Source organism: Hetaerina americana, unplaced genomic scaffold (genome assembly GCF_022747635.1).
Source record: "Hetaerina americana unplaced genomic scaffold, ioHetAmer1.1.p SCAF_4, whole genome shotgun sequence".
NCBI classification, from domain to species: domain Eukaryota; kingdom Metazoa; phylum Arthropoda; class Insecta; order Odonata; family Calopterygidae; genus Hetaerina; species Hetaerina americana.
Window position 1 is genome coordinate 95,242,087 of NW_027286985.1, and position 27,011 is coordinate 95,269,097.

Sequence of the window (27,011 nt, forward strand, 5' to 3'; positions counted from 1 at the left end):
ATGGGGACGCGATCGCCGTCCCGGGGTGAAGGCGGGAGGCGGGGGGTGGCACCACCGGAGGAGGAGGAGGTGGCAGCCCCCGGGGCGGCGGGGGCAGAGAGGAGGCGGGGGGAGGGGCTGCGCCCTCGCACCCCTTCAGAGGGACGAGAGGTCCGCTGCGCGTGCCAGTACTTCCAGACGGACAGCCTACTGCCGGAGCGGTCGGCCATCGCCGCCTTGTGGAAGCACCACCGCACCACCATGGGGTGAGTACCGCGAGAGTGGACGGGACGACGGCGGTGTGGCCGCGGTGGGAGTGGCATCGCATCCGGCGAGAAGTGCTCTCTCTCTCACCCTCGTGTGAGAGTGGGTGTGTGTGTGTGTGTGAGCTTGCGGGGTGTAACGGAGAGAGAGTCGACATCGCTTGGGGGCGGGAATGTGGTGCACGCGGCTGGAAGGTGCTGGGACGGCCGGAAGAGCTCAGAGAGCCCCCCTCGACGCGCGGAGAACAATCGACAAAGGACCGGAGGAAGTGTTTTCCCACTGGGAAGGGGGGAGAGTAGAAAGGGGTGTTAAGGGGGGCGGTACGTTAGGGCGTCGGCAGTTGAAACTTTCAAAGGCACAGGAGAGGGAGGGGATGGCGAGGGGAGGAATGGCGGGGGGTGGGTGGGAGACGAGAGAGAGGGATTGCAGCATCGATGGAAGGCGAGCGTCCGATGAGGGCGCTTGGTCGTCGCGGGGGAGGCAGTCTACACTCGACGGGGGCGACCGAGGGCCCCCGGCGACGATCCGCCCGTGAGAGAGAGAGATATAGGGTGGCAGTTCCCCCCTGCCCCTTCCTCCTCGATTCTTGGGCGTCCCAGTGAGCTTGCGGGGTTCGCATATATTTACCTCCGCCGGGGGGGCCCGTGGTCGTCGACGGCTATTTCGGCGCGCTCTCGCATGCCGTGGGAGTGGAGGGAGCGGTGCCATGCGCCGGGAAAGGGAGGCGGCAGCCAAGAGGGGTGGAGGGGGGCCGTGGGGGAAGGGACGAGACGGAGGGGGTACTGAGTGTCAGGGGATGGAAACGGGGCGGAATGTGGATTATTGTGTACGGCCAGATTCTCCCACGAGAGAATCAAAGGTATCGTGGTGGCGATGACTGTTTCAGAGTTCACGCAATTTTATGACGGCATTCAAACCTAGTCGTTACGTAGACAATATTGAATAAAACACCTAAGCATATTTCTTAATAAAGAACATCCGAGCAATTGATAAAGGAGACAAAAACTGTAGATACATAATACTGAAGTGTTCAAATGTTAATATTAATATAGCAGAAACAAGGAAGTGCTAGGTATGGTGAGGGAGGAGAGGGGATTGCTGGGAGAAATCAAAAGGAGGCAGGAAAAATGGGCGCAGAGCATTCTGGTCGGCAGTTGCATGTTGAAGGCAGTGATAGAGGGGAGAATGTTCGGCAAACGAGGAAGGGGAGAAATAGGATAGGGGTGTATGGCGGGATGAAGGGAGAAAGGAAGTACACAGAGATGAAGAGGTGCATGCTGTAGAATAGGATTTTGGGTTATGTTATGTAGGGAGAGAGACACGAGAATTATTTTATAGTTGTGTCCATCCAAAATGTACCTTAATCGGTAGATTACCTAAGAATGTAGTAGAAAAAAGTGCAGGAAAAACGGAATAATCGAATTTGTATGAAAAATACAAAAATATAGTATAATAATCTTAAGTTGGTATTTATAAGGATGAAGGTCTATAACGGGGAAGTAGGAATCATTTGCAGTATTGAAACGCTTAGAAACTAAGCACAAGAAATTTTCTCCCGTAAATTCAAGAATGCAGACTATCCAAGATTCTTGAGGAATAGAGAGGATAAAGCTTTCAGCGCAAACCCTCTCAACTGCTCCTGTATTATGCGTGTTACATGAAGCGGTGAAAACTTTACCCAACCGTATTGAAAGAGAATTGGTTCGAGAAATAACACGAGTGGGAGTATGCACGGAAAAATCTGGATTTATTTGAGATTGACAAAAATGATTCACAGTGCACAAAGAGTGAGCTGGAAAATAGGACAGTGCTTTCGCAAAGTGGGGTTGCCGTGGAAAGGAATAAAAAAGACGACGGAGAATTAGGGAGAGATGCTGGAAGGGGATAACTAGCGGGAAAGAGGCGAGAAACAGAGGGAGGGAAAGGAAAAGAGAGGACATATGGAGGAGCCGGGGAGGATGCGGCGGAGGGAAGTGTGGCCGTGGCGGGTTGACGCCGAGTTCCAGAGCAATACGATCTGGGAAATCATAATGAAGTGACTGACTTTCACCGAGCAGGAGTGTGCATTCCTTCGAAATGTTTGGTCATCACAGCGACACCGATTTACTGAGCGCATCACATCCATTCGCGAGTGGACGTTAACCCTTCCCTCCCTCACCCCCCCCCCCTACCAGACGTACATCCTCATGCCAAGTGGGGACGGGTTAAGAAAATTAGGCTGACCTTTAGAATGCTTAATTATGTAGGCTCTCCGGTAAGGATGGAAGATATTCAGAGGCCGTTTGCCATCACTCCCAGAATCCACAGCTGTGAAAGTACATCTACATAATATCCCACAAACCGCCGCAGGGGCGTGTGGCGGGGGGTGTTAGGTCACCACCCGTAAAAGAGGACAAAACCACAGGCAAGACCAACAAATTCATAAAAATCTACACTCACTGAGGCGAATGCGATATTCATTCGAAAACCTTTTTAATTTTGCATGCATGCAAATACATATACTATCAACTAAAATACACATGCGCATACAAATGTCGTAAAAATGTATCCAATAACGTGGCAAGTTAGAATTAAAAAGTAAGAAGGAGAAATTAAACTATGAAATGAACATGAAAACTAATGATCTCCACCTCCAAAGACATCGGTAGAAGTATTGTGTATCGAACCATACATATCGAAGTACTGCCGCGTTCAATGATTCCAACTCGACTAATGGTGTTAATGGCATTATCGTAATGTACTTAAAATTGCCATAAATGATAACACACATGCATAAATGTTCAAATGTATGGATAATATGGCATTCTAACAGCCGGGTTTGAAGTAAAGTTAACTTGCACTTCTGTTTATACCATATAATATTTTTGATGAGAATGTTATTGCTGTAATACATTAGTTTGTAATATCACGCGGAGAATTCAACTGGTTAATCAAACGTTGCCAAACCTTCGTGATTATTCGTCAGCCTGAAGCATTGATCGGAGTACGAGAGTGTATGCTGGAAATTTAATCGAAATGGCGCAAAGAAATTTGTAAGGAAATTAACAAAAATTAAATATTTCGCTTGACTGGTAGTTAATGGCTTAGGATTGTAAATTGAGCTAGAGAGTACGTTAATATAGTATATCATTATAATTTCTTTGAAAATATATTTCTATTTGTTCCAAGCAACTGAGCTAGAGGTTATGTTAATGCGTTATTATGAAATTTTTTTAAATACGTTTTTATTTGTTTCAATCATATCCAGAACAGTCCTCAAATAACTTTAAAATTCAATCATTAAGAAAAGCGATTGAGTTTTGGACGTCCTGCTTGTCTTCCACCTTCACCCAAGTGTTTCCATGAGTGCACGATGATTGAGGTGCTAAAGATATCCGGCCATCGTCATCACGTTCCAAACGAAATAAATCATTAGATATATTCGCACGTGAACCACACTTTTGTTTCATCCTCCGCGGACACAAATATGTCCCATAGCTTCTTTTCGCTGCGTACTCTCCTCCGACTCTCCGCTCGGCGTGTATCGCAGTGAAAATGTTTTCTAGTCCATCCTTCTTCCCAGGCTCTTGGTACCACTCTCCTCCTTTGGCTCCTCCTCTATCCCTCGGGGGATTTCCCTGAAGGTGGGCCTTCTCCGCTTACATCCCCGCACTATCGTACCACCTCGACCTCGCACTTCTAAGGTGTTTCATTTTTAGAGCGCTGGATGAAAATGCCTTTGAACATTTTCCACTGCAATGCAGTGAACTTTTTCCTGTGCACAAACATTGTATCTAGTTCTTCATTAATATTCGAGAAATTTTTTTTTTGAAAATTGTGCAAAAATATGACCGTTTGGTGGGAAATATTGACCTCGGATACATAAAAACACTTCTTTGGGGAATTTTAAAGTTCTATGAGAAAAACAAGTAAACTATTGATTTTAATTTTGTTCGACTGGGGAATACTCTGCTCCAAGCCAAGACGGCGTGGAAAAGGAATGAATAAAACCGAAACAGCGGTCATTCTAAAATACCTAGTTCTGAGTTCATGGGCACTTGTGCGAATAAATATCTAATTGTGATAATTGACATTCAACAAACGATGTCCCGTCATTTTTTGGGTGGAGTTTGGATACAAGAAATATAGATTGTATTAAAAATCTCACTTTTTTTGCTTAGAGCGAGTACATACTTGTATAAACAGCAAAACTGTGCCCTTCGGCTGTATTCCTTCATGAAGACTTGAACTCTAATCTCCAATTTTTACCATTTACCAATTTATGTGAAGAGAAAAACTTTTTATTCACAACTTTTTAGCATTACTGAGGTAGTAGTATCTAGGGGAGGCAACCGAGAAAGGCAACAGGAAAGGATGAAGGGTGGAGAGAAACCCAGAGTTGGCATTAGCCTACTCTTTACGAAAGGCTCCAAGGGGTCCACAGCTTAACGTCCCATCCGACGGACGGCGTACTCACTGAAAGTGCCCTCCATAAAGCACCTCAAATAGGGAATGTGATACCATTGAAAAGCATCTGCAATATCTGGGATTAGAACCCGGGCCTTCTGGGTGGAAAGCCTGTACGATAGCCACCTTACCTTTCCAATCCTCTAGCATAACTGTACAGGGTCATAATGAATATTCAACTCTTTGAAGAACAGTCTTATGTTTTCATCTGAATTATCTTGATCCTTTCCCACCTCTTCTATTTCTAATCAGCAAAATATCCACCACTATGTGAGATACTATTCAGCACTAATTTATTTGCAAACTTAAATATTTCACCAATTTTTCTCTTCAGGATACACCATATTAGCTAAATAGCTTTTCATCGACTTCTTTGTGATATTAGGCTCATTTTAACAAGAAATTATCAAACATAGAAGTATTTTGCTGCTGATTTTCATTTAACTATGCTTCCGGATAATGCAATAATTTATTTATAACTATTTTCATGTTTAAACTGGATACCTCTTAATTTCTTCATCTCAAAAAGAACGAGAAGCAAATATATGTTTTTAAACTTTAGGAAATCATTTCTAAACCATGTTATAGCTTCTCCGCCAAAGAAAAGGTAGTTCGATTAGTTACGCAGTCACCTTGTACTTCACCCTGGACGCTGCTAGTTAAAATTCAGAGGTGTATGAACCTCCAATCCATCTCCAATCTAATTACGTACCCAATTTACGAACGTAATAAAATGGCACACTAAAAGTGAACGCAGTTCCGCGTTGTCGTAATTCTCAGTCTAATATTAGTCTTGTCACCCTTCCCACCTGTAGCTAGGCGTTGAAAACCGTCCAAATTTATCCCTTTTAATAATCTTAATCTATTTCCTTGTTTTTACATACTAGTTACGTACGTAAATACTCCTTAATAAATTTTTATGCATTTTAAGTCTTAAAACTATGTTTTTATCTTAAATGTTAGGCTGAAATAATTTTTCTCGTATGTATTCAAGATTCCAGATGAATATTGGAAAAAACTTTCTTCTATTCTTAGATATTAGTCTTATTTTATGAAACACTTCCTAAATATAAGCATTTTGTTGCAAAGACTCCGAAAAATTTCCACACTCAGGCGGAAGTCATAAGTAATAAGATCAAAGCAACAGGTATTCGAAAGGGCACTCTTAGAGTTAGATTTAAGTTCTCTTGAACAAATAATTGCAAAGATAATGTTAGAAATAGTTGAAATGTATTCATTGAGTGACTTTCTTTAATACATGAATCGGGTTACAGAAAGATTACTTGACTGAAATAGACCAACTGATTACAAACCCCAAATTAAAGAATTATTAGCTCAATCCATGACTTAACTTTTTCTACTGTATTTAGAAAGCTACAAAACTCACGCATTCAAGGAATCCAGTGATGTAAATCTTTTGTGCCTTGATGAACAACCAATGGTTAATACTCAGGAAATTGTCATATCTCAGTCCCTAAATCTGACTAGGAATGAAATGAGTAAATTACCGTGGCATGATAATGGTCGGCAAACCAATCCTTTCTCGAAACGACACTCGACGCAATGGCCTGACAACGTGAGCGCAGAAAAGGAACTATGGAGCCAATCAAAGTGATTGAGGTGAGGACGTCCAATTATTTTAATTTGGATGTTAAACACTCAAGCTCTACCAAAATCACAATGGCAATATTCCATTTTTTTAAACTCGGCATCGCAAATCAATATATTTTAATCAAAATAATCCCTGGTGGCAAACTGAAAGTTCCAATTATTACATCATATTAAACATTCCAATTACTTACAGTTATGAGTAAAATCCAACTATAATTGACTAGCAATTTTAAAATATTATCGAAGAGGGAAGCAAGTGAGTAGCAGTCATGCGGAAAATTCACATACACTAATCAGTAAGCAATTTATCGGTCGTCTAATATGAGATTCGTCGGTCAAATCGTGTGAAAAGACTAAGCACATGGTCACATTTAGCGATCTACTTGTTCTTCAATGCGATTTGAAACTTACATTTAATTTAATATTTTTCTATTTTTAAATCTATATGCGTGATAATATACTCATGTTGAACAAAAACTGCCACGAAATGTTCAACACCAACGCCAAAAAAATATTAAGTTGGATCAAAAGGTGTAAGTTATTCACACCATATCATAATGCGTGTGAAATTCACTAATTCATGATAGTATGAGACCAGCTACTCTCCGTTTGACGACTGCAGTTTTCTAGGACGATCTGGTATTCGGAGATCCGCACATTTCTAACTTAAAGGCAGCCAAAGGGCCCGACGGTACTCAAATTGGTAGTGGCACAAACTTTACTTACTGAACTCATACGCCACTTAACGGTATATTGTTGAGTCTTTATTCATCAGCATAATCCGTGCAACTTGCAATTTTCAACGAATGGATGAAGGGATACAATGTAAAATAACACGGAGAGGAATACACGGGTACTTAGGAATAAATGCAGAATAACTGAAAAATATTGCGTCAACCTAAATGAATATACGCTAATGTGCAACGTGTCCATAGAAGAAGGAACAGAATAATCTCAACTATCAATTAGACCAAATGATCTATTTCATTGATAACTGCTTGTTGGCTTTATAATGATGCAGATCCATTTATTGATTGTTTCTATATCCACTGGATTTATTGTTTTGATTCAGTAGTCGTATGCCTGTTAATGAGTGCAGGTAACAATGTTCGCGAAAACCGTTACTCCCGTCAGTTGCGAAGTGCGTATGTTATTAAGCTTTTGTGTGCAAAAGAAACATCATCCACCCGAATACATCAGGAGTTGTGCCTAGTTTATGGAACTACAGTAAAAAGTGAAGGAAAGGTGCCGAGGCTTCAGAAATGGCCGCACCAATATGCATGACGAAGAGCGAAGTGACAGGACCAGTACTCAGGCCAATGAAATGGCTCAGTAATTGGGCAAAGAACTGTGATCTGATCGATTTTCACCCTTGTTTGTCTATCTCAAAGTGCGTGCTGGGTGGGTACCGAAAATGACTTATCGACAAACACAAAGAGCAAATAATATTGAGTGGACAAGCGTGTTTGGACCGCTATCTAAAAGACGGAGATGACTTGACCTTGCACCTAGCAACTGTTTCCTCTACTCTCATTTGAAAGAGTTAACTAGGTGCACAGCGGTTTGAGACGACGAAGAACTCAAGACATGTCAACTGCTTCAATTTGGCGGCTAACTTCAATTCTAGGCGATTAAAGAAGCTAGTGCAACGTTACAGAAGGTGCTTAAAAGTGAACGATGGCAATGTTGAAAAAAGATGTAGCTTTGTAGGAAACTAAAAATGTCCTTAAAAATCTTTTCTAACGAATATATTTTTTATTATTTATGTATTTTTACGATTTATATATTTTATATTATTATAATATATTCTTTATTATTTATATATATATATTTTTAACATGACTTTTCGGATGCCGGATCTTTCTGGGAAATCACAGGCGACATAAGGAGTAATACCCTTAATGAGTGCATTTTACTCCCTTTGTAGGGCTCATTAGTATTAGGTGAGCTCTACTCTCACCTGTCAAACCAACCTTCATATAGATGGCTGTGATTTTCTCTGACTAGTGAATTTTGTCATGAAATGTTAAACTTTGAAATCGACTTATTATTTAGACGAATATTATGTAGCTCTCAATTTCCACCTTGGATGTATTGTTAGGAACTTCCGCGGACGAATATACACACTGTTTGGGGGTACCTAAATCAAATGGCCATTGTAAACCCTCACTCATACGTAGAATTATATTTAAAAACAAATATTCTTTAATTAATTACCATTTTTTTGAAGAATTGAAAATAAAATGTCTCAAAGAATGAAGGATAACCATAAGGTAGAAATTTTGAACTGAAGTCGATTGATTTTTATCAATGAAGGTTAAATACCCCAAGAGGGTTATAACGATTTTATGAAATGAATCTATTGGTAAATTTAAATATGTAAACACTTCTATTCCTTTATTGTTTTCCTTGTAAATATTACGAGGCTTTGAATCGGTTAAAAGTGGATAGTAATGTCGCAAGGTAACAGTTCTGTCGCTGATTGTGCTGGCTTTGGAATTGGCTTCAGTATACATGAAACACTTTAATACGTTTGCAAAAGACTGCAGATTTGTTTTCGCCATAAAAAAGCTTAATCAAAATGAAAAAGCTAATACAATCTTATCGCTACCATTTTCAATCAGTGACCAAAAATTGAAGCTTTCGAACGCATTTTACGTGTAGCGTGTACAGGATTACTATCTTCTGATTTCTTTCTTTGCATTTGCATCGGAAAATATCTCAATTCATTGAATTATCTAGCAGTTCGAACCAAAATCAAGTGGCGAGAAGCTCCGACGGCATCTGTTCTTATCTTTTATCTAGCCGGAAGAGGAAGGTAAACCAACGGCCAATACCTTCGTCGAGAAAACATATTCGTCCCCTTTAAGATTTTGGCTTGCTCACTCCGCTCTCCGACTATTTCTGCCCTCCTTCTCCCCTCAATCGCCCCATCCCCTGCCTCCCTTTCTCCCCTCCAGACGTATTCCATTCATCCCATGCCACCCGCCATGAATGCCTCCGAGAAAATCGGACCCAATTTCTAAGCCCCTGGGTAGAATTTCTGCAATCCTATTATATTTTTTGTCCACTCTATTCATTCGAAGGCATTAGATACGCTGGCGTTACGCTTTCCTCCACAAGGGAAAATCTTGAAGGATATCAAGGCACTTGAGACAAAAATTTGTCTTTTTTAATTTATTTATTTTGGAATTTGGGATTTTAACGCAAAAATATATTATGGAAATTTTTAAAACTACGGAGTCACTTAAGTGTCAAACAATATTTGTTACCTTCGTAAAAATTAGTTATCAATCCAATTAATATCATATTGCTGATATCGTTTATTGCAATTTCTTTAGCGCAAAATATGATAGAATTGTATTAAAAATTTATCGTATTTGCTCATGGTGGTCACATCAATATATTTATTTCAAAAGGGTAATAAATCTTTTTGGCATTGAAGAACAAGTTTATTTTTTTCGCTCGAAAATATCATCTGTGAAGCCTTTATTCCGTACCTCGTGCGATTATTAGGGCATTTTGTACTGAGTACATAGTAATGGCATTAGACCATGGTAGAATATATCTCACAGAATTGGAGGTATTCCAAATACGACGGTTGTTTGAAAGGTTTTCGACCTCAACATGAAGATGGCAGCACTCTTCAACAAAAGTTGAAAAATTCATTTGCGTGTGCATTAAAATGTAGTCGCAAGTTTGTAGTTATTGTTTGACAATCGTTTGAATAAGCCTTTGGAGGGTTTTTGTGAAGAGGGAAAACATTGAATATCGAGCTACAATTAAATATTTATTTTCAAAACGCAATACGCCTACGCAAATCAAATTTTTATAACTATGTACATGTGCACAATGCCCCGTAAGCCGCCGCAAGGGCGTGTGGCGGGGGGTTTTATGTCGCAAACTATGCATGAAAAATCCCTATCATATCGCCTCTATACAAATATGAGTTTGATCATGCACTAAAACAATTTTAATCGCACGAAAGAAAGCTCTTAAATGAAAAAATAGTTAACTATGGGATACATTCGTTAAAATTGTGCTATACAACTGTTAAAAAGATGGTTTAATTAAGTGAAAAATTAACACACAGAAAGAACATTCAAGATACCGACAAAATAAATACACAACCAATTCTAATTATCTCCTCCATGATTGGTGTCATATCTATTTTGACCTCTAATAGTACGAGGAAAAATGGCATTTTAAATCTATCCGTTCTACTATAAATCACCCTGCTTTTACGTACGTGATCTGATCTACATTAGTAAATCGGGGTCTGCAATATGACTTTAACCTCCTCAGATGAGTAACCTGCCTCAAATTTAGGCAGTATATTTAAACTATATTTAAAACTACGGCGAACTAGCGGCTTCCATTCTAATTATTCCAATACTGTTGCGGAATTGCTGCTTTGTTCATAACAACTTTTCACAAACTTAGCTGCTCTACGTTGCACTCGATCTAGTTCCAAAATTAAGCCTATTTCACTAGGATTCCATACACTTGCAGGACACTCAAGGTGGGGCAGAACTAACATGAAATAACAAAGCTCCTTGACCCTCTAATTACAATTCCCAAGTATTCTTTTTATGAATCCTTACATTTTATTTGCAATTCCGCAAATATGACAAATGTGATTTCCCCAGGACATATCCTTAGTTATCGTGACACCCTAGTATTTGATCAATTCTACGTCTGTTTTGTTGGTTCCCTGTATTGTGTAAGTGTTTCCGAATGAAATATTCTTCCTCCAAAAAATAATCGAAACACTTTTCTCCATAGTTAATTCTAGATCCCACATCTCGCACCACTTTTGGATTGCATTTAGGTCGTTAGCTAGTGATACTTCCATCTTTATCACTGGATATTTTGAGCGTATACATGAAAGAGTTGAACGTTGTATACGGGGAATATACAGCAGCATATACGGCCGTGAAATTTTGGGCAGTTGGCTTTAAACGTGGCTGAACCAGCTGGGCTGATTATGAGCGTTTAGGATGGTCAAAAACTGCGATAACCACCGATAGCATCGAAAAAGTTTACCAAATGGTACTATGCGACCGTCAAATTAAGGTTAGCAGAAGCTATGAGCATATTGAAAGAACATGTTGGTTATATATTGACTGAAGAATTGGAAATGTGTAAGCTATCAGTGCGTTGGCTGCCACGCTTGGACCAAAAACGCACTCGAATGAACTTTTCGAAGGCCTGTTGGAGCGGTTTAAGCGATGTAAGTCAGATTTAGTACGACGATTCATAGCCGTAGATAAAACATTGATCCATCACGACACTCCTGAGACGAAAGAACGGTGAATATAGTGAAGACAGCCAAGTGTGAACCTGCTCCGAAAAAGGCAAAGACGGTTCTATAGTCCGGGGTGATGACGGCAACTGTTTTTTCGATTAGTCACGGAATCGTGTTCGTAGATTATCAACAAAAGAGAATACAATGACTGGAGAGTATTATGCATGATTAGTTGACAAACGGAAGGCAGAAATTCCAAAAAAAACGCCGTATTTGAAGAAAAAGAAAGCGCTTTCTCATCAAGACAACGCACCTGCTCATACTTCGGTGGTCATTGTGACGGAAATTCAAGAATTTCACTTTAAATTGGTTGACCACTCACCGTATTCACCAGATTCAGCAAATTTTTCCTTTTTATTAACCTTAAATTTCCGCTAGGAGGAATGAGATTTTTATCTGATGAAGAGGTTATAGATTACGCAGACGCCTGTTTTACTTAGGAAAACGTCAACTTCTATTTTGGAAGGGTTAGAAAAAAGTTAGTGATTCGCTGGAAAAAGTGTGCTGACTAAAAAGGAGACTATGTTTGAAAATAAACATAAATTTGACGAAAAAAATGTCTCATTTATTTCGAAAGAAGTTTTCCACAGAGAGTATTTTTATTTCGACCCAGGGTTCATTGCAGCGTAACATCTTCAGGTGAACATGAAGATGTTACGCTATACCGAAGCCTAGGCCGTAATAAAAATACTCTCCGTGGAAAAGCTAAGTGTCTTCATTCATCACAAAGGATTTCCACCATATTATTACGCCTGAAAATGTGTTATTTATCTTGTCTACTTGCTGCGTTGGAAACTTTTCAGTTTTCCCTCGTAGTTGGTCTTAATTTCCAAGTTTTGGATCGCGAGACACTCCTGAACTCTTAAGCAAAGCTACCAAATCTTATAGTATTTCCGACTCAAGATTATGGTGAGCTAAACCGAATCGCTCCACTCACGCAGTCCAAATATGACCGTGGTAATTCATTCATAATTCTATAAAAGTTCCATGCAAATTTGTTCATATGTATTTCCATTAGAAGAGATTCCAAAACTATCATCTTTGATTTGTTATCCATCCCGTATTATAACAATTTGATAGTATTTCTTAATCTTGTACATTGAATGTATAACAAGCAGTTTTTTTGCTAGGAAAGAAAAATCGTAGAACTCGTATTGATCTCAATAATTATGTACATTAAGGTTAAACCAACCAAAATAAATAAAGAGTTTATTTGAAGAAATTAATATATTCAGTTCATTTGAAAAAAGGAGAATCAACCATCAAGCTTAAAGAGCGGCGTTGTAGCCTCGGGGGTTAGAGCGTTGAGCGAAGCATGTTGGGAGGACCAAGTAGAACTTGTTGGGAAGAAGCAAGTTGAATTGAAATAAAATTGGCTACTAGAACTTATTGGTAAACCGAACGGGTTCTCAAATTACATGGTTTTGTATAAAAAGTATCGGGAAACGTTTAGGAAAAATAGATTTATTTCAGATATTACCACTACAATGATTCTAAATTCTTCAAAGTACATCCATTGAGCGTTGGCACACTTTTTCCAGCAGCTTTTCCACGACTTGAAGGCTCCCTGTTAGACAGAAGGCTCTTAAAGGTACGCGTGTAATCTTCTTTGACGGCACTTAGGATCCCATGGTGGCGTCCTCTAAGGGAGGGAGGATTTCACTTTTGGGAATAGAAAATAGTCTGCTGGTGTCAAGTTGGGCCTATAAGGGGGTTAGGGAATCGGAATCGTCGCCTTGCCGTTCCAGAAGGTCTTCGGAAGCAGACACTCGACTCTGCTCTTGCTTGACCGTCAAGACCTTGGGGACGAGTTTAGCGCAGATCTTTCGCATCGCCAAATTTTCAGTGATAACAGTGTGTGCACTGTCACGGTCTCATTGATGCCAATACGATCTGCGATCATGCGCACACTTAACCGGCGGACTCAATTCAGCACTTCACCCATACGTCTGGAAAAAATTGTTACCGATACTTTTTATACAAACCTTGTGTCTCAACGGGATTTGGTTTTGGACGATGGTAATTAAGCATTCCAACAAGTGCCGAAACACCATCACAGTTTCCACCTCCAATTCAACTTGTTAAGGTTTTTTGCCAATTAGTTTCTCTTGGCTTCGATGGAAATTCACTAGTAGCCCTTCGCGCCAAAACATCAGAAGCGAAGATTTGGCCGGAGTTGTCGATTTCTATGCCCCCGATATTTAGCCACCTCGCATGACACCACTGAATTTCAAGTTGCATCGACCAACCGTCCGGGGGTAGCACGAGGCAACTGGAGGCGTTCCCATCGCAGGTCTTCCACCTCACCCTCTTAGATTACCTGCGAGATTTCACACGTGAGTTCTTCCCAAAGTTGTTCAATGTCATTAAATATGCCCACATCTTATTTACACTACCATGCCGGCACTTTTATCCACAAAATATAGAATAGATAGGTACATAGAATGGTCCCGGTAAGCTCGAGCCTAACGACGGAAGCTTTAGGGTAATACATGGTTGCAGGAGAGGAAGGGACTATGGGACGTTTAAACTATGAGCGAAAAAAATCGTTGATTGATGGGTATATCAGGGAACGGTTCCAAATACAGTCGATTTTTTTAACCTTTCCATTTGTTCATGCATAGAATTGTGACAAGAATAAATGTAAAAAAAAACATAATATAAACTCACGACTTTTCGCGGTGAAATTTTTGTCCTTGTTTTTAATCATAAAAAAAGTAATAAAAGTAAAGTTGCATTGAAAACTCTCGGGGTAGGTTCATATAGTTTCTTCATAAAAAGGGAAAGTGATTGGCGGTAATTGAAGTAGCAGAGAATCTCTGCGTAGACAAGGAACTATTGGCGATTGCTGATAGAGATAGAACATCCCAATGGCTGAGTTTCAGGAACGCTTTCCAAATCCAATTCTTTCCAAACATAGGTGGGAAACTTGCCCATATAAACTCTGCAAATGACTGACGCTGTGACTACAAATGACTACCACTGCTCTTCATTTGAAGTTGTAACATTTATGGTCTCAATTTTGACTTATATACACGCGCAATACCTTTAAATTCATGATCGTTGATGAATAACCAGGATACTTATTTTATTTATCAATACATTATTAAAAATAATAACAAGACTTTTCAATTAAAATTGCTAAATTAACAAGAAAAGTAACAATTTTATATTTTATAGCATAATTATCTCAACTCCGGTAACAGAGACTCGTTTTACACGTGAAATTAACTATTGAATTACATTAGTTATTAATTTCTTAGAATCAAAGTTGGACTGGATGTGCTTGAAATAGCCATAAAATAAATAGATGCAGCTTATATTATTCTAATGATTTTTCCCGGCGATTCTTAAGCGATGCTTTCCGTCTTTTGATAAATTACCACGATTCTCACGCATAAAAAACCAGTTGTTGATTGAGGTCAAGGCAGGTCTAGGCACTTAATTTTTAGCCTCTCCCTAAATTAAGTAAATTTAAAAATGATATTAAACACCAGTAATAAAAAACTAGTAGTATACTTTTAACTTCAACTCATTATTCTCTTTAGCATAAAAAATTATTATTGCGTTAGTTTGCAGTAAATACTTCCATTTTAATTTTCTATAAATTTCTGTTTTTTTAATCAACGCTTTTTGAATTAAAAAATCTAAATATCTTCACAAAGTGTAAGGTAATTTAACCAATGCTCTGCCATATTTTAGTTGTTATAATTAATTCTTCATATATTTCAGTTACTGATAGTTCATTCGAATCTTACTCACAACTCTGGAAAATCATCAACGAAACAGATGCGAAAGGAAGCAAAGCGTTAAATTTCAAGTTACGATTTCTAGAAGGGAACTTTTTGACTTAAATATTAGTTTACAGCATTCAGAATGTAATCTGTTAAGAGATATATGTATTATCTTATCAAACATAGCAGAGCTATTCCTTTCCAGCACAACTGGTAGGACTTTTGCTATCTCATTACTGAGGACATTAAATTTCCAGAGAAAAATGGATTTTTCAACCAATAACTCAGCAACCCGCGGTTGCCTAGGTAATCGGTTTCAGTTGGGTTTCATGCCGCTCACTTAGAAGAAGGAAAATAAAATATTATCTCTAATCATAGTGTGATCAGAATAAGATTGGAGCCCGTCACAAAGCTTACCCTTACCTTACCCTTACCCTTACCATGCCCATTTCCGTTGCAGTGACCACGAGTACGAGCCCGTGGCGGCGCCGCCCCCACGCCCAGCGCCCCCTCCCGTCTTCCTCGGCTGGGAGGCGGACGAAGACCCCGAGGAGATGAAGCAACGGCTTGAGGCGTCGGCGGACGGGGGCCGGGAGGAGCTGGAGCGGCAGTTCCTGCGCTCTGGACTGGAAGACGACCCTGGGCCGCCACCGGCGGACGGCGCGGGGGAGGAGGAGGCCATGGAGGAGATCCAGGGCACGCCGCCTTCCCCCTCACCCCCGCCTCTCTCCCGCACGCCCACCGCTGACTCGAGGACGGACTGCGAGCTGACCACCAGCCAGGTGGAGTCCTCGGGGCTGGAAGAGCTGCCCCTTCGTAGGGGGGCGAGGGCCCGGGGGGGCGGCGGACCCCTCGCCACCACCATCAAGCGAAAGATCCGCAACCAGGCGGGGCGCCTCCGTTCCAAGATGCGCTCCATCCCGCGGCCCACATTCAAAGTGCCCGAGGGGCTGATGCGGGGCAAGGGGGCGGCAGCCCCGGCCGCCGCGGAGGCCTCCACCACGCAGGACTCGGCCTCCTCGGCGGCCGACACGATGGAGAGGCCGCTGAGGACGGAGAAGAAGCGCACGGCGGCGCATCTATTCGACTTCCGAACTTACCCGAGGATAATCGAGAGGAAGCTAAAGGCGAGGGGGGAGTTCTTTTCGAAGAGGGCCCCGGTGGACGAGGACAACGCCGGCGGCAGTGTGGCGGGCCCCCCCCCGAGAAAAAAGGTCCCTTTTGGAACACGATGGGCCCAGAGGTGAGTGCCGGCTCGGAAAGGACTCGAAAATGTCGAGCTTTGAACCGGTGTTTTGTCGAGGCTCGACACATTCGTGGCCTTCCCGATTGAGCCCTGGCTAATGAGTTAATTGCCCTCTTGGCTAATCTGATTGTTCGCCCTCTACTTTGTCAATCCATGAAGCGATAGTGATGCTATGAGTGTAGTTTGAAAGGTTCTCGGAATCACCTCCCGCGTAGTTATAGGTAATCCTTTATGAGTACACTCGTAACATGTCAGTGCTCTGGGATGAGATCTGTGGTCAAGACATCTCTCTGTTGTTGTTCCCGTGTAGAGATTGTGAGTATGGCAAAAATTTGAGATTCGAACAGTGATTAAATACTTTGTAAAGAAAGATATGAAAGCGAAGAAAATTCAAGCCGACTTTCAGAACACTCTGGGGGACCCTGCGCCTTCATATTCAACTGTTTCCAAGTGGGAAAACGAGTTTAAGCTTGGTCGGGAAGTCTTAGATGATGATCCGCGTAGTGGTCGGCCAAAATGTGCCATCAACCCAGAAATTATTCCAAAAGTGCACAAAATGTTTATGGAGGATCACAGACCGAAAGTGCAAGAAATCCCTGGGGTTATAGGGATGAAATCTGAATGGGCATCACATTTTAACATTGGATTGGAATTGGATATGAGAAAATTATCTGCTAGATGGGTGTTGCGTCTCTTGATACAGGATCACTAACGCATTAGAATGGAAATTTCAGAAAATGTTTGGCCCATTTTGAGAGCGAGCAACAAATTATTTTGCGCCGATTTGTAACCATAGATGAAACTTGGGTCTACTACTATTACCCAGGGACAAAAGTGCAGTCAAAGCAATGGAAAAATGTTGATTCACCACCACCAAAGAAGGTAAAGGACGTACGGTCGATCGGAAAAGTGGTGGCCCCAGTTTTCTGGGATGCGAAAGGGATTGTGCTGATAGATTATCTTCCCACTGGTCTAAAAATTACTAGAAAACAGTACAATAACCTCCTGGACAAACTACAGCAAAAGATACACGAAAAAAAAGCCATGTGTGGCAGGAAAAAAAGTCATATTTCATCTACACAATGCACGCCCAAACGTCGTTGCCATGGCAAAAATACGTGAACTAAGATACAACTTGTTGCCGCCACACCCACTTTATTTGCCTGATTTGGCTTCATAAGATTTCCATATCTTCTCCATGCTCTAATTTTTCGGCGGTGGATAGAGATTATCTCCTCACAAAGAAAGAATTTATGGCCGAAGTGGAGGGGTATTTTGCTGGCCTGAAGGAATCAAAGTTTTGAGATGTGATCAAAACATCGACTGGAACATCGCTGGACAAAATGCATTAATGTACAGGGAGACTACATTGAAAACTAAAAAGGTTTCACTGAGGTAAGTCGTTTATTTCTATTCCATTCCGAGAACTTTTCGAACTACCCTCGTGATTCATATACTATTTTTTGGTCGTTTTAAACCTATGCAAAATCGCGCTGGCGCCGTTACATTCGCCGCATTTCCTGAAGAAACAAGTCAACAAACATTTACATTTCGACGATAAATTTGTTAAGGGAGTTTTATTTTAATTACGCCGTCTTTATTTATTTTTCCAATATATCACAGTGGAATAGTTTTTTAAACTGAATTAAATTATTTTGGAAAGAGTAAACCGCCAAAACGAACCTCCTACTGAGACCAGCTCAAGGAATCCAACATTTTTCTAAACCATTGCTAAATAATATTGAATATATATATATATATATATATATATATATATATATATATATACATATATATATATATATACATATATACATATATACATATATACATATATATATATATATATGTATATATACATATATTATTGAAGCCGTTTCTGATTCAAAAATTAATCTGTGAGTGTTAAAACTTTTAAAAATAATACTCATATATAATATGCGTTGAGATAATTTTCTTGGTAGATATTTTATAAGTTATAAATAAATGCCAATTTATTACAATAGTATTACGTCGCAACATCTTGTTCCTTTAAAGCCCCCAAAATTTTGGAGTGTAACATGACGCCTCAGTAGCTAAATTTGCCAAAGCACTCGAGGGATCCGGGTTCGAATCTCGATCAAGACGAATGATTTTTACACTCTGTAAATGGTTTCATTGTAATGCAGATTTAACGGACTACTCAATCCAAATCTACTTTCGTGGTATCTCCCGCAGTGTCTTGAAGTTTACTTACTCCTTTGTTACATGACTGTTTTTGCAATTAGTTGAGCCAGCAAAATGAAAATACAATATATGAGTTGGACCTCTTTCTCAGAGCTGAAAATCTTTGTAGATGTCTCAAACAGAGAGTTTCGATGGGAACACATGTATTTTCCCAATTTTGTGCATATCGAAGAGCACGAGACTCGCTGAGTTTTACGCGGCAGTCTCGACTGCTCTCAGAAATCCCGCGGATTCGTCTACAGCTCTGAAAAACGGGTCGCAGGCCTAAGACCTCGCAAATGCGCGGCCTATCGCTTAACCTTCAACCTTCTGGTGGCCGCCAACAGGTTCACGGACATCCGCTATGCGGACGAAGAGGAGACGGCAGGGTCCCCGGCTCGAGAGAACGGCAGCACGAGCAGCCTGCGGGGTAGCGTCCCCGGGGGCAGCTGGAGTGGGGGCAGCACGGGGCAGGACGTTGGGGGCGGGGTGGGCGGGAGGCCGGGGGTTCTGGAGGAAATCGACGCGGACGAGTTCTTCCTGCGGGAGAAGGGCCTCAGTCGGGACGACGTACGCCGGGGAGAGGAGATCTCCTCGGAGATCCGAGACGCCCTCCGGCCCCCGGGGGAGGGGGTCCAGGGGAGGGCGGAGGATGGGGAGACGGAGGGGGAGGAGGGGGAGGAGGAGATGGAAGGGGCGGAGGAGGAGGAGATGGTTGAGGTAGGGGCCATGTCCCACCCTGGCGATAAAAAAAGGTCACTGTGAATACACAAAAATATGGAGGCATTTAATCAGACAGTCGGAAAAACAAAATGATTTTTACATAAGCCTCCCTTTTCCTTCACTGCTGTTAAACATTTTATTACTGTATTTATGCTTATTATTATTTCATAATCATATTGTGTGACATTAATGCCGTGTTTTCCTGACTTAGTACGTTCTTATCACGACAATCAATTCATTTGTTCCATTTAACGTTTGAATATATTAAATAATTATTTATTATTTTTTGCAATATTTATATAATTATGATATTACATTGATATTTTACATAATTAATATATATATATATATATATCATTATCAATATATTATTAAAATAATTAATACAATTTTTATATGATTTTTATATTATTATTTTCGACTAACTAATATTGTTATAGTTAGTCTTTAAAGATGCCGTAAGAAGCTCAATTTATCCTTTCCATCCACTTAACATAACAAAATGCATTTGAAAATGTCGTTCCGTTTCGGAATGATAATATCAAAAGAAAAACTAGCAAAAACACTGAATTCATAAAGATGTGGAGTCAACTTATTTGACAGATGTACATAAGTAAGGTGCCTTTGATAGGTTAAACAAAAGTGATTAAATGATATCGTTATTTTATATAAATACATATTTGGCAATACTTATTGCTTAGTAATGATATATTTCAGTTAATCTTAGAATATGTGTATTAGTTAAGACCATTAGTGTAATTTAACATTATCCATAGAAACGGAAGAAGACACTTGGCCTTTCCACATTAAATAGTTTAATTACGACTTTGGTTTCATTACAGCGTAACATCTGCTGTAACGAAACCTATATTCTAAATAAAACTACTTTATGCAAAAAAACCAAGTGTCAAGTTTGAACTCCTGAAACTGTGTCATTTATTCATAGCATCCCAATTAGTTGAAAGTTCTGTTAGACAAGACATAAAGGATCCTTACTTGTTGCGAATACATATTTTTTTGGAACTTTATAAAAGTTACTGCATTCAGGTAAAGATAAAAATTGAACTCGAAAAATCATCGATTAAGTAGTGGTCGTAGCCCTGGGCTTTTAAAGCCGTTGCCTTCGGCGATAGAATTGTGGGATGGAACAATTGATTCTTTCTAAGTACGACCCCAATTTAGACCCATGGGAGAGATGGGATGGGTGGTTCGATGGCGGTAAAATATCAGGATGACAATCGCAGCAGTGCTGTCGCGGCGGGGTTCTCACTGTGAGTTTGCTCGATAAGGCAGAGATTTTTTGCCTATTAGCCGCATCATGGGGACTATTAATCCGCTCTATCTTTCTCTCTGGCCAAGTAGGCGAGGGAATTCCAACGAGCAGGTGAAGCCAGAGTAAGTAAATAAGCTTCTCTCTTTTGCTCGAAAGTTTAATCGAATTTCCCAAGTGAACTTCGTTATTCTTTTAACTTTCTGTTAATCTTTAACTTATACATTTCTTCGTTTTTCCTGGTTAACTTTTTTCGTCGTGAGGAAAAAAGGACTAAAACACATTCCCATTTTAATGCCACGCGGCAGCGAATCCACGGCCCATGGCCGTTGATTCGCGGCTCCTCCTGACGGAGCCCTCAGACTAAGAGCCCGGCACCTGTTCCAGGTGGAGATGACGCCACCCCAGAGGCCTTCGAGGAGGTCGGCATCGGCCGGCAGGCAGCGCGTGGTCATCGACCAGGGGTTCATGACTTTCCCGCCTCAGCGTCCTTTCCGGAGGAAGGGTAAAATCGTTAGGGCTGCGGAGTGCGAGGACATCGCTCCTCTGGAGGCCGGGGAGGAGGAGGAGGGAGAGAGTGAGAGGGCGGTGGAGGAGGAAGAGGATGAAGAGGCGGGGATGCGGTGGAGGGAAGGCCGGCCGGTGCTTGTGGAGGGCGCTATCATGGCCGAGAGCCTAGTGAGGGACGACTGGGAGGAGGGGTGGGGGAGGAGGAGGCCGGAGGAAGAAGAGGAGGAGGAAGCGGCGGGGGGTGGGGAGGATAAGAGGGGGCTGCTGGGCGAGAGCCTGATCGCGGAGGGGGGGCGGGAGAGGATGAGGGGAATGGGGGAGGAGGAGGGAGGCGGAGATTGGAGGGTGAGAGGGTGGCTGGGAGGCAGCGAGGAAGGGGAGGAGGGCGAGGGAGGGAGGGGGGGAGGCGAGCAGGAGGAGGAGATGGGCGCCGAGGTGCAGGCCGTGGATCTGGCACCCCCGGCACCGCCGAAGAGGAGGCGCCGTGGCGCCTACGAGCACTCGGCCACCTCTCTTGATGAGAGCCGCGGAATCTCCACAGAGGAGGTCCGGATGGAGGAGGTGAGCTACCCCAAAGAATGCACAGCTCGCCCTTTGACCTCGAAAGCTAGTCAAGGACTATTTGACTCTGTACGCATTGACTCCAAGTTACTGATTAATTTTGGTTACACTAATTTCTGATATCACAGAATGATGCTGAGTATTGAGTATAGCTGTGGTGCATGGGTTAGCATTTAAATAGCAAGTATTACTGGATAATTTGATGCGCCCTTTGCGTCTTCAAAGATATTGAAAGATATCGAGCAGCAGTGTTCGTACTTCAGTGTCCATTGCGGTAAATGTTTTCATAACGATGTGTTGGCAGCACAAGTAGTATGCCCTCCATTCATTTTTCAATCAAATTCCAATGTTTAAATATTTTTTGCTAATATTATTGATTTATTACCATTTAAAATATATTTTTTTGATGTATCCAGACTGAACATCGCTACATTTCTACGACAAACAAAATAGCCTAACAAAATAGACCTTGACACCCTTAATTGTTCTTCCGTTCCGCTAACACTCTGCCCTCACTTATTTCCATCCAAGAGGTACGTATATTCTTTTCATACAGGAGACGTACATTTTCATTCATATCCTGTACTCCGCTAAACTTCCTCTCCTCTACCAGTCTTTAATATTCTATCACCAATTCAGAAGCTCTACATTCATCTCCCCTGCCTCCTTTGGATATATCCCAGCAATCCCGTCTCACCATGCCTAGTACTTATCCGTTAGTTTCCCTTTCTGTCCACGTCATCTTATCCATAATTGTCCACAACCACATTTCTAAAACCTCGAACCTACGCTTTATAGCCTTGCTTCAACGTCACCATTAGAGCTCCGTACAAAACCACGCTCCATATAAAAAATTAACAAGCACTTTTGAACATACTACTCAACACCCCATTCATTAAGCCCCACCGCCTTCTGAAAACCTCTTTGCCTAACGTAATTCTTCTTTTTGTGTCTCACTACTTTGACCATATTGGTCAACTTCGTCTTTTTCTCCGCTTCTCTCACCTTTTTTGTTTCCCACCTCAGTTTTTATTTATCTCTCTGTAAAACCTTCTACCGATATGCGCTTACATTCTTCCATTTCCCTCTCATGTCATCATCAAAATCTTCTCATCTGTAACACACGGTTACCTTTCGTAGTGTACCGTAGTCCCCTGCCTCACTTCCGTCTCTTCCTTCGCCTACCGTTGGGTTATAATATCCAGGATCACTGCTTCTCTCCAGTTATTTCTCCTAATTTTTCGTATAACCTATTTTCCTCTCTATTATTTCTTTTTCCATGTGCTCGTAGATCTAAGTAATGACCAAGTTCGTTGGGTACACTTTTACTTATGCAAATCATATTTTATCACTCGCCTACTTTATGTTTCATATTATTCTTCCTACCTTTTGGAAAAATATTGAGACCCCTCGCTGGCTCTCGTCCCCTCTGCTGTATATTACTCTATAACTATTACTCCAAAAATCCCCCTTATCATTCCATCTCACCTCGCCCTGGCCTAAAACATCTGTAATTACCCTTTCCATTTCTCGCTTTATATTTCATAATTTTCCTGTCCTCAACATTTTCCTAACAATACCAGTATCTATTCTAACTGTTTAGGTCTTCTTCTGGGTCTTCTTTGCCGTTGCTGTCGAGTTTGCTATGAAAGGATTTCATGGAATTGCGGCCGTGGAAGTCTTTCCTCTCTCGCTGCCGGGCACGACAGACAGTGAACCGAGTCTCGTACTTACCAAGACTCATTTTTGAAATCGCGTCCATATTATTATCTTGGGGTGAACAATGCAGTTAGTTTTCCGTTGCCTTCCTCAATAAGGTTTTAAAAGTGGCACTGTTACTCAATGGCCGCACTAATGAGGAACAGATGCCGCGAGGATTACCTTTCGCCTGGCTCCTAACCTTCGTCTAGCTTCTATTCCTGAAACTTAAATACTCGGAATCCTTTCGAAAGTACCCCGCCGCGAAAAAACGAGCCAAATATTTCAGGTAGTAAAAATGAGAATATAGGCATTTTGTGTTTTATGCCGAGTTACCCACTTTTAATGTGCCTGTTGAACCAAGTACTCACTCTCCCACTATCATGACTTTTCGCCATTGAGAATACTAAAAACATTTCTTGTTACAAATATTTCCATTGTTAATTACTATCAATAAGGGCACTCTTCATAATTATTCGCAATGATGAAGTTTCAGTGCTACGAAATAGGAAGTTAGTATGAATTTTAGTGTAAAAATATTAGAACATTGCCCTCAAGGAAAATGGATACGAAATACATAGTATTTTGAACTTTGTGTCTACAAAGAGACCCTCTTTTCGTTATTGCTTTTGAAAACGTTTAAACGCTTCGACAATTCTGATCCAAAACACTTCCAAGAAGGGTAAACTGTTCAAACTACTCAAGTTTTTACCCTACTATTTTAACGTTTAACTTAGCCTTTATCTATCTGGAAAACAGCATTGCCTCGTTTTTGCTAAATTTATCCTCATTCCATTGGTACATTCCACTTTCCTAAAAATATATATTATATCATTCCGTACGGCTGCGAATAATGTAACACGTCTCTGTGAAAAATCTGAAAACAATGAAATAAATGAGTTCGTGTCAGCAGACCAGACCTGCATAAATAAGAACATAAGCTAGCACCAACAGACAAAGCCTTATCCTCAAAAATGGAAATAAATGGCAATTTTCATTTCTTCCGCATTAAAACCCTAGGTTTTCCGCTACTTAAAAGTATAACAGTCGGCATTAGTCAAGTTTAATAGGTAATTCGGCCGAAAATATTATTTCACACCTTAATACCTATCGCGTCTTACTAACTCGAGCCGCCAAAATGGCAACGCAACACCTGTTCCCAGGTTTTCAATTCCAAACATCAAAGTGGGGCAGTGAGCACTTTGCCTAACCAAGATAGCGTTGTCCATTGATAGTTGAGAGTTTTTTCTTTAATGGAAGCAATTCCTTCCGCAGTTCGACCGTTCCTCCACAAACGTGTCACTGAAGCAGCAGTTCTCAGACAGCGCACAGATCTTCCCCACCCTCACCACTGCGACAGTGTTAACCTCTCCGGACCCAGAGTATGCCAGCCCTTCGAGGGACTTGTTAGCCCCCGTGGCTCCGAGGAGGACCAGGAGCCTCCCCCGGAGGTCCAAGGAGAGGGACAACGAGGAGGGGTCCTCGCCCGTCCCCTCAAGGGCCTCCGTGTCCGTCCCCCCGAGGCCACACCGGAAACAGAAAACCGTGACCGAGTTCTTCACCGTGCCGCGGCGGAAGGCCAAGAGGCAAGAGTCACCGCCGCCACAGAGACCGGCCAGGAGTGGCTACGCTACCCCGGGCCCTCCCCGTGCCCCAGTTAGGCGCCGGCCCTCCACCCCACTACTTTCATCCATCCCACCCTCCGAGGACATGGAATCGGCGGAGGAGAGAGTCAAGGAGCTGACGGCGGGGGAGGTGGTGTCCAAGATGAGGGGTCGGCCGCTACCACCGCCCCCGCGGCCCCCCCGCCGGGGACATACGCACTCGGCCGAGCGTAGCTCCTGGGAGGAGGTGGTCGAGGGCCACCTGACCCTCGGCTCGGACCGGGCGCCCGAGAGCATCACGTCAGCCAAGAGCCTCTCGGCTCCGCCGGACGAGGTGTCCATTGCCATCCAGACGGACCCGCTTCCCTACGAGTACTGCATGGAGGATGGCGCACTGGAGGAGAGCGCGCCGCCCACCGAGTCCGGGCACACCTCGGAAGTGATTGGTAGGAGGTCGCCAGTGACGTGGCCAACGCCCCCGCCCACCCCGCCACCCACGGCCAGGAGGCAGCGGAGACAGGCGGCCACAAGGAGGGCCACCCAGCAGGCCGAGAAGAACGCGGACCAGGTCCCCGTCCCGACGACGGCTGGCGAACCTTCCCCTCGGAGCGTGGAGGAGAGGGTGCCGACGCCCGCTGCGGTGGCGGAAGAGGAGGGAGGGCCCGAGGGTAACAGCACACTGCCCGAGGCCCCGTCCATCCCCCCGCTACCCATCGCCATTCCCCCCTTGGGGGACTCCCCGCCCAGTGAGCCCGCCGCTCCTGTCTCCGTCTCCTCTCCACCGCCTCCTCCCGTCCCTCCTGCTCCCTCCGCTGAGACCAAGCCGCCGGTCCTGGAGCCAGCCGGACCCATTCTCTTGACCGAGCAAGTCCCCTCGGTGGAAGAGAGTCCGATCCAGCCACACTCAGCGACGATCACCCCAGTGGAGATGCCGCCCATCGCACCCCCCAGGCCCCCGAAACCAACCCCGAGGCCAGCGGAGATCGTCACCCCCGCTCCCCCAGCTCCGTCCGATGAGCCTAGCCCCTCAGTGCCCCCGCCCTCCTTCGCCCAACTTCGCTCGCCGCCGGAGGAGCCCTCGCAGAGGCCCCCGACGCCCGTTCCCCAGACGCAGCCTATGCCACACCCCTTCTCATACTCCATCCCGCCACCTTACTTCTTCCCGTCGCAGCCGACAACGGAGGATACCCAGGGGAGGCCAATAATGATGCCGCCCCCGCCCCCGATGGGGGCTGTGGCCCTGCTCTGCGTCGGGGAGATCTCGGCCAGGAAGCTCGTGGTATCGGAGTTCCAGACCGCGGGGGGGGAGTCGCACGAGGCGACACCGGGTCCTCAGGGCCCCCAGGCGCGGAGGCCGGCGGGCGGCAGGCGGAGAACACCCAGCGTGCCGACGGTGAGGCGCCGGGCTCCACCGCGGAGGTCGCAGTCGGAGGACAGCGGCGGGAAGGAGGGTAAGGGGGACAAGGGGGACTTCGCCGAGGACCCAGAGGATCCCGAGGACCTGCCAGGGATTGGGGAGTTGAGCGGGCGGCTGGCTAGGGCGTGCGGCAACGCGGCCGTGAGCACCGTGCGGCAGGTGCTCTTGACGGCCGTCGAGAGAGTGGAAGGTGACGGGCGCACCGAGGCCGCCATCATAATAGCTTTGGTCATGGCCGTGGCCCTCGTGATCCTCACCATGGGTCACACGCGCCAAGGGCACAGGTGGGACTTCTATCTTCCCCCGGCACCATGAAGACTTACGCGGAATAATGACGGCGTCTGATGATGACAAATCCCCCAGTATGTATATATATGTGTGTATATATATATATATATATATATATATATATATATATATATATATATATATATA

At 43.2% G+C, this 27,011-nt stretch overlaps 1 protein-coding gene across 1 annotated transcript; it reads left to right on the forward strand.

Moving 5' to 3' along the window:
• On the forward strand, positions 1-27,011 carry LOC139692517 (uncharacterized). Its single transcript, XM_071590737.1, has 6 exons — positions 1-245; positions 15,803-16,585; positions 19,141-19,513; positions 21,174-21,487; positions 21,647-21,857; positions 24,831-27,011. The coding sequence occupies exons 1-6, from the start codon at positions 1-3 to the stop codon at positions 26,889-26,891; spliced, it is 3,987 nt and encodes a 1,328-aa protein (XP_071446838.1). The 3' UTR covers positions 26,892-27,011.